Source organism: Coffea arabica, chromosome 8c, assembly GCF_036785885.1.
Source record: "Coffea arabica cultivar ET-39 chromosome 8c, Coffea Arabica ET-39 HiFi, whole genome shotgun sequence".
Taxonomy (NCBI): domain Eukaryota; kingdom Viridiplantae; phylum Streptophyta; class Magnoliopsida; order Gentianales; family Rubiaceae; genus Coffea; species Coffea arabica.
In genome coordinates this window covers 11,913,143-11,922,088 of record NC_092325.1, presented here as the reverse complement: position 1 = coordinate 11,922,088, position 8,946 = coordinate 11,913,143, and the positions used below count along the sequence as shown (strand labels likewise).

Genomic DNA, 8,946 nt, shown 5'->3' with positions numbered 1-8,946 from the left:
CCTTGATGCCTTCAGATTGAATTTCATGAACTATATTTTGTAGTTCATGTATTTGAACAAGGACAGATTTGTTTTCTGCCATTTGATACTTGAAGTAGCGGCTACAAGCGTATTTCTTGGCTCCAGCTTCTTCAGTATCATATTTCTTTTGCAAAGCCTTCCAAATCTTTTTAACTGTGGAATAAGAAGTGGAATAGTAATCATAAAACTCATCAGATAAGCAATTAAGAAGATAGTTTTTGCAATCTTCTTCATCACTTCTCCATTTTTTAACACTTTGTTCGTGCTCTTGCTTCTGTTGCTTATCCATGTCATCAACACGAATTTTGGTTGGATTTTTAGCCGTAAGTACCCAAGCTACCTTCATGAGTTTAAGGTAGAAAAGTACTTTTTTAGCCCATCTTTTGAAGTGTTCGCCATTGAACTTGAAAGGCTTGTTAAGATCTGTAGAACTTCCGACGGATGTAGGGACAGTAGAGTTAGTGTTGCTCTCCATTTGAGGATCATCTTAAAATTGTTGGAGGAGAGTACACGAACAATCTCTGATCTTCAAAAATAACCACCTTGGAATTGACAGCTACTAAGAAGTTCAGTAGGGCTGAGGCGCGAAGAACGCTCTCTTTATGACGATGCGCGCCCCTACGGTGCTTTTCAAACCGATGCAAAAGGTCTAGCGCGCCACCTCCAGGATACAACAGCCCAACTCTATAGTTGTTACTTCTCTTTGATCTGCACAACCAAGAGAAGCAGAAGCTTCCCAATATATTTCTTTGCCCAAAGAAAACAGAATGAAGGAGAAAGAAATGAATGTGAGGAGGATAGTATTTTAGAGTGGTTTTTTGTTGTGAGAAGAAGTGTGTCAAATCCTTTTGAGAACTCCACTATTTATAGGCTACAAAATCTTAAGTAAAAGAAAAACTAATGTGTAACGGTTTTTCCATATTAAAAGGTAGTTAATTGGTAGGATTTGTAACCTAAAGAGTTAATTCACATTTGAATGGGTTATAAAGATTTATTCAAAAAATTCTTTTGTAACTCCCACAATAATACATATGACCGAATAATTCTTTTATAACTCTTATTCAAAAAAGTAACTCACAATTATAACTCCATTCAAAATGCAATGTAACTCCCACAATAATACATTTGACCAAATAATTCTTTTGTAACTCTTATTCAAAAAAAGTAACTCACAATTATAACTCCATTCAAAATGCGATGTAACTCCCACAATAATAATTTACATAACTCACCAATGAATATTATTGTAACTCCTTGAAAAGATTTATCCAAAAATTAAGATTTTATTAAAATACACCAACAAGATATAAGTGTAAAATGTTAATATTTTGGTGAAAAAAATGAAAAGACAATCAATCGAAACCCACTAAACTTATATGAAAATATTAGAGGTTGAATCTGTCATCTTTTCTCATAGTACAGGTGTAGATGTAAGTGTAGAATGTTGACATTTAGGAAAAAAATGAGAAAAAACAGTCAATCGAACCCACTAAACTTATGTAAAAATATTAGAGGTTGAATAGTAAAGAGTAATGTTCCCTTTTAGAGCAAATTGTTTTGGCAAGAAAATTATCGTTCTCAACGCATCACCAGTTTTTAGCTTTGCTTCACAAGAGCAATCAATTAATTCCGCCTTTTGCTTTGCCTTTTTCTTTGCATCACAAGAGCGATCAATTAATTCCATCCTTCTATATAAAGGTGGCAAATCAACGCACTTAACTAAATTTACCCATACCCGCCCATGAATAGATGGGTATGGGTATCTTAAATTTTTGTATATGGGTATAAATGAGTTACCTAATAATACCCATTTATTATTGGGTAACCCATCAAACCCAATTAACCCATTTAGAATTCGCTTCTCCCCAAGTCTCTTCTTTTCCCCCCACCTTTTTTTTTCAAAATTTTCATTTTGTCATGATGTTAACTACTTTTGTTTCATTATTATTATTATTATTATGGTTTTATCTTATTATTTTATTTTCTCTTAGTTTGTTAACTTGCTCATTTTTTAGCATTACCAATTTATGATAAATTTTAGCCTATTTTCTTATCTTTATAAAATGAAATTTTAAATTTATATATGAAAAAAATGTTAGGGGTTCAAAATTTTAGGATTAAGTTTTTATATTAATTTTTATAGTACTTAGTTCAAATTTTTATATTCTTATTATTCAATTATTAAATAATAGGTAATTTTGTGACATAGAGTATATATGAAAAAAATTGGTAATTAAGTTTATTGAACATTATAAATAAATATTTAAAACTATTGATGGGTACAAAGAGTGGTATAAATTGATAACTTAGTTTGCAAAAATGAATTATGAGTTTACAAAAAGTTAAAATAAATGGGTTATAAATGGGTAATTGGGTTATCCAATTCATTTTTTGACTTACCCATTTATACCCATCTAATTAAATGGGTATAAATGAGTTGACTCACTTATACCCATTACTCATTTTACCCAACTCAAACCCGCCCAAATCACCTATTTTGATACCTCTACTTCTATATTAGGTTAAATAAAATTAAGTAACTTCGAAAAAGTGGACGGCCTAAAATCTGCTTTGATGATGAGAGCGCACATGCATTTAAGAGGAGGAGGCAAATTTTATTATGATCATTAAGCAACTTATAAAACATCCCAAAGTTATTGACCATGGCAAAGGTTGTCCTCGTAGGCTCCCCTAGGCCACAGGGTACTGGTTTGTTCACATGGGGTAAAAACGACACTCTCTTTGAGCGTTTAACAAAGAGAATTAGAGGATAGAGACCACATAATTAAGCAGGCCCCAAGTATAAAGTAATGTGGGTCCCACACCTTGACATTTGGAGACAAAATGCCAAAGTCATGAGCTAGCCGTTATGACTTAAGCCCACACTTTTCCACCAAAGAAAAAAAAACGTCGGAGTCTCAAATACTGAGAATTGGATTAATGAATAATGACAATGATTGAAGAAAAAGGCTAGAGAATTAAAGCCCTTTGTTTCTGCCCCAGAATTCGTCCCAAAAATTTTCCCTTTTTTGTTTTGAAGAAAAGAAAAATGGCTGATTTCTCATTCCTTTCTGATAGTGATAATGAGAAAGCGGTGGATGATTTACTCTCTGAAACAATGGATGAAGCCGTTCTTGAACAGATTTCAGCCATAAATTGCTCTGGATTCACTGATTCAAACCTTCCTGCTCACTTGGAAACCCGGTTTCAAAAGCTCAAATCTTTCCCATCGGCAAATTCAAAGCCTAATACGTATTCACCTCACAGCCACTCTGCTTCCGCGTCAGTCTTCAAGAACTCAAAAAATGATGAAGATTCAGTTGAGGAAAAGGATTTCAAGGAGAATATAAATTCAGGGTTTGGTTCAATCCCATCAAAATCATTGAGTTTTTCTAACAAAGATGAGATTTTTCAGGATTCTAAGAAAAACCCTGACTGGAGAAAGGGTTTAAAGGCAAAGTCAGAAACCGAATTTTTATCAGCTACTTCGGATTCATTTGATTTTTCTGCTGAAAATGAGTTTTTTCCCTCTTCCAAGAAAATCCCGTCTGGGAAAAATAGGAAGGAATTGAAATCTCCTTCAGGGTCTTCTCCACTGCCCTCTGATTCTTCAAGTGAGGCATTGTCTCCGCCTCAGAAAAGTGGCTGTTTGTGGTGTTCTCCCAGGAAGTCTTCCTGCAAAAAGAATAAGGAGAACAGGGTTTTAAATGTAAGCCTTGATTGGGGGAAGAATGATGAGGTTTTAACAGATTTGAATACTTTCTCAGGAAAAAACCAGCAGAAATTGCTTAAGAAAGCTATGAAGGAAGAGGAGGAAATCAATAAAGAGGCTGAGAAAATTGTTAAGTGGGCAAAGCAAGCCTCTGCCAGGATGGAGATTTCCTGCATTGAAGATGATCTCAGTGACAATGAGAGTTTCAAATGATGAAGGTGTTCTTGATGGCCAGTTTACACTCCGTTATGGTATAAAATTTCTTTTCTTCTGCCGATATTCTTTGAAGTGTTATTGTGGTTATTGCCAATTGTGTAAGCGTAGTGCGTGAAGTGTTAAGATTGGCTGAATGTGGACTGATATAGAGTAAACATACAGAAATATATACACTCTTTGAATGGGAAAACGTCAAAGGTTTATAACAGTTAGAAATAATGGCTTTGGAATCTCTGTTGTGGTGAATGTTTTTGTTTAGTATTTTGTAAGTTTGTAGAACTTGTTCATATTTCCTCGTGTGCTTGATGTTTTCAGTTGTTGAACAAACCTGTGTCATGGAACTAATGTGATATTCGAGTGTTGCTGATAGATTTAAATTGAGTTAACATAACTGATCAGATAGTGAAAGCAAGATATAGAAAGGAAGGAAGTGCTACAAATATGATTGATTCGCAGAGCTTATCAGCATTTTTCCATAATTGTAAAAGATATAGTGGCATCCACATTTTTCCTTGTCTGGAATTCATGTCTACTAAGTATCTCTGCGTGAGGATATTCTGTCATGGAATGCAAGAGTAATTGGAGAAGTCTATCCTAATCGATTAGGTTTTCCTTGAAATTTTCTTTTAAACCTGTCATTTAGTTCATGTCCACCAAGTATATCTGCATCAGGATATTGTATCATGAAATGCAAGAGTAATTTGGAGAAGTCTATCCTCATTGATTGAGTTTTCCTTGAAACTTTCTTTAAACATTTCATTTAATCTTTGAAAAAAAGGTTGCCGCTGATGTACAATATTGCATAAACATGACTAGATAACCATGTGCCTTGAGGATGCTATAAACCTCAGACGAGGTAAGTCGAGGTGATGATGGTGACGAGGATATATTAAGTGGTTGTACCAGTATTCCAAGAAGAAAATTTGGGCTTTACATTAATGTGATACAATGTCCTTGAATAGGTTGGCCGTGAAGTGGGCATGAGCAACAACTAACATTCATTAATCCCAAGAAGAATAAATAGGAAATGCTTTATGGGTTTGAACAGCATGGAGGATGAATCCAGTGATAAACATTTAGTTTCTAAGAATTACGTGTTAGATAAATTTGCTTACCTGTTTAAGAAATGAAACAAAGCAAAAAGAACAGAGCTCTATAGAAAACACTCATAAGAAATGACTAGATCTGGTTGTTAGGGAAAGAAACATAGGAAACAAAGATGACGTGACATAACTAGAACAAAGGGGAAGGAGCTGATTATATCTTTAAAGTTAAGGTGTAAATCAGGTACAGTTCTGTGAGTGGAAAGCCTAATTAATTTTTGTTGAATATATTGAGAGCACATGTTGTTTATTCAGTTATTCATCAAGTTTAGTCAAGTTTATGTCTCAGTTTGAAATAGCGGTTGCACCTCTCCAATGATGGACGATGTCCACATTTTATCTCAAACTGTTTCATACTGATTAGCAGTAGTGTCCTACTACTTTACTGATCCCTTTCAAACTGTTCTACTATTTTTTGTTGAATATATTGAGAGCACATGTTGTTTATTCAGTTATTCATCGAGTTCAGTCAAGTTTATGTCTCAGTTTGAAATAGCAGTTGTACCTCTCCGAAGATGGACAATGTCTACATTTTATCTCAAACTGTTTCATACTGATTAGCACTAATGTCCTACTACTTTACTGATCACTTTCATCTTCGATGGATCAATTTTTATTTGAGTCCATTACTGTCCCCAAATACAGTTTCCCAATATCAAGTATGCTGAAGAACACCTGCTGTTAGACCAATCTAGCCCCTCCCTCCTCCCCCACACCGAGCAAAAAAGTAATAGAAAAGAATATAAAATTCAAAAAAATGAATAAACAAAAGGAAAATCCCATAAGTTGGTTTGTATACATTTTGTGTTGCCATAATCCAGGAAGAGTTTTTGTCTCTTTTCTTGAGGTACTAGTCTTGGTTGTCAAATTTTCTTGACTTCTGTTTGCAGTTCATACTTTGCAAACACAAATATGCTAGACATCCTTTGAAAAAAATTGGAGCTCTTTTTTGTTGTTTGACATGAAATAATCAGTCCAATAGCTGATAGAAACCAAAGAAAACCATCTTATCTGATGAATGTGATTGCAATTCAAATATAACTTACACGTAATTCATTTGTTCTTTAGCTTCATTCAGTGGACTTGCATCATAGAAGCCTTCTAGTTAATCATTACCTTCTCCTCTTTTGCTAGTTTATACATGGTTTTGTGTGACTACAGAAGGAAAGAAGGATGTTCTGTGGTTTCTGATGGTAAAAGAAAAAAAGATGATCTGTCTTAGTATGTGGCTTTTTTTTGGAAACTGGCATTAATAGCAAGGATATATATATAATATTTCTCTGCCTCCGTTCATCCTCTGAAATAAAATATTTCATTTTCGCTGGCTCTGTTCAACCTCTGAAAAAAACTGTGCATAGACAATTCATCTTCAAGTGCATGACCTAAGAATCGATTCTACTACTGTAATCTGATTTGTTGTTGCATATGGGCGGATAACATACTTTTACTCTGTCTTGCTTTATTTTTTTCTTTTCTACTGTTTAAGTTTCCCCTTCTACTCTTCTACCACACCTAGGTTTCTTTTTTTGTTGTCATGTGGCAACTGTCAGATCATGCTGATTACTCTGCATAAAGGAGTTAATATTACCAGCTAAAGCAAAGGTTATCTTTGCTCCAGAGTTCTCAGAAGAACAGATGTCAAAATGGGAGAACATACAGAGCATATAGATGGAAAAATTTTGGGATTCATAAATCTATTGATATTTGTCTGCTCTAAGTATGTAGGAGGAGCAATCTAATGTGATTTATTGAATGCTCTATATAGCTTGTATCATCTCAGATCCTGTTCTTGACATTGAAATTCTTTAGTCTGAAGTTTCATGTGTCTAAATCAGAATGGCATTGCTTATCAGCCAGAAGAGGAAATCATGCACCAAAATTCACCTCTTACTGAGAGAGCCTGTGCAACATTACCGGATGCCCCTTCTTGACTCTCTTCTGATGAACTTGTGACTGCACTTTCAGATCTGACATTGTAGATGTTGGGTGTCTTCAAAAGTTGTTTTCACTCCAAATCATTTGCCCTGTCAGAACTAACACATTTTACAGCTTCTATTGCATCAAATTCAATCCTCGCATAGTTTTACTTGCTATGCTCCCTTGCTAAGCCAATCTTGTCACTGCATCCCTTTGGCTTGGAGAATTGTCGTATTGGACTTTCTCTTAGGCAACATGACAGAGGAGTTTAGCAAGTTGCTTTGACGTCTTAGTTACCAAATCATCTTCTGATGGGATTCCATTTGCTCAGACAACATAAACTATTCAACCAGTCAGTTTGATGCCTGACGGTACTGAAATCATGAATTTGTTTTCCTCTATTGGTTGAACTATATACCTATCCCTGAGCAGCCCTAATCTCAGTTATGAGTCATGTTTTTCCATGTTCAAGAAGCCAGATACTAGGAAAGACTGGGGAAACACTCACTCTGGCCTTGTGATTAATTTTCCTCTTTCCCTCAAGTCTAAGACAACGTTTGACCTTCATTGTTTCCTCAGTCTTTGCTACCCTAGGAAACCTTGACATGTTAGGCTAGAATATTCCTGAGTCTTAGCTGTCCCAGGAAAACCTTTACACACTTGAACTTCTGACAAACATGGGGTTTCTAACAAAACATCCTCTGAAAATGCCCTGGGGCTTAGAATCTATTGTAAAATGTAAAACAAATCATTTCGTGTTCAAAACGGATTGCAAAATATCAAAAACGAATACCATGTAATATTGACAACAAAATAATTTCCTCCTAAGCTTTTCAAATTCCATCACACACATACAGAAGATAATTTATCACATTTGTATCTCACCTCACGTTGGTGTTCATTTGCGTCTCACCTCCTCATGTTGATGTTCGTAACTTGAGGAGGAATATCTCGATTAGTAGCAACGTGTCAAATTCACTTAAACTTTTTGATGTCTTCTTTTAACATTACTGGAAAATTTTTGGAACTTAGTTCTTGGTTTCTCCAAAGAAAAAAAAATTGCAACATCAAAAATGGATGCTAGGAAAAGCTTGGGCGGTGAAGAGAAGAATGGAGAAAAATGGAATTAAAAAAATAAAACTTGTGACGTTTTTAACTATCAAAGCTAATGCGACTTTACAGACGAGGTAAAATGCTATAAACATAGCATTAGCAGAGAAAGTACGAATTACGTCAAAATAAGGGGGGCTTAGTGTATTTAACCCGTTAGACAATAATGCAAAAATCATTTTATTCATCTATTCCATTTAATATATGGACGTCCACAAAAATGAAATCAATAGGTCGACCTTTTTAAAGCGCTGTCGACTCTGGCTGATTTATGAGTCTGTGACAGCCCCACCTCTCCCTAGGGCATACCCAAGGATTTGGCGGACCGCCTGCCTAACTCTCATCAGGATTTAGTCACGTATCATGATGATTTACAAATAATAAAAAAAAACCTTGATAACAAAAGTGATATTAATTACAACTTTCAGTATAAATACACTCATGGGCCTCCAATGTTCACACAACTATAATACAGCCAAAGAGTCAAACTTGCAAAAATCTCAAACCAACCAAGTCGGCTAAACATCTATGAAGTACTCACGCAAGTAGCTAACAAAACCTAGACAAAATCTATGTCTTTTCCACTCCCGTTCTCACATTTTCACTCCTATAAGGAAAACAAATGATATGGAATGAGCTAAAAATCCAGTGAGATTCCAAATAATCAAATAGGTAAAATAAGAGATAAGGTAGCATACCCAGACATCAAGAAACAAGTAAAACTCGAATAGATCATTACTCAGTGTATAGTTAAGCAAGTAGCCAGATAGATCATGCAAAAGTATACAGTAAAGAACACATTCATGGCAAAAGATATAGGTTGCTCTCAGGAGCAAGTTCCACAATAACTTGATCAAGGTCCGTTGA

General features: G+C 35.0%; 1 protein-coding gene across 3 annotated transcripts; it reads left to right on the top strand.

Moving 5' to 3' along the window:
* Positions 1-2,882: 2,882 nt before the first annotated feature.
* Positions 2,883-7,159, top strand: LOC140003927 (uncharacterized). 3 transcript variants are annotated; one of them, XM_072063664.1, is made up of 2 exons: positions 2,883-3,984; positions 6,888-7,159. In XM_072063664.1, exon 1 carries the CDS (start codon positions 3,071-3,073, stop codon positions 3,944-3,946), a length of 876 nt encoding a protein of 291 aa, XP_071919765.1. In that variant the 5' UTR covers positions 2,883-3,070; the 3' UTR covers positions 3,947-3,984; positions 6,888-7,159. The 3 variants fall into 3 exon arrangements, with proteins under 3 accessions (XP_071919765.1, XP_071919767.1, XP_071919766.1); XM_072063666.1 differs by lacking the exon at positions 6,888-7,159 and adding an exon at positions 6,603-6,883; XM_072063665.1 differs by lacking the exon at positions 6,888-7,159 and adding an exon at positions 6,569-6,883.
* The last annotated feature ends 1,787 nt before the right edge of the window (positions 7,160-8,946 follow it).

What these genes read in the sequence shown, in the direction of transcription:
- LOC140003927 (XM_072063664.1), top strand. Translation starts at nt 3,071, where the DNA reads ATGGCTGATTTCTCATTCCTTTCTGATAGTGATAATGAGAAAGCGGTG.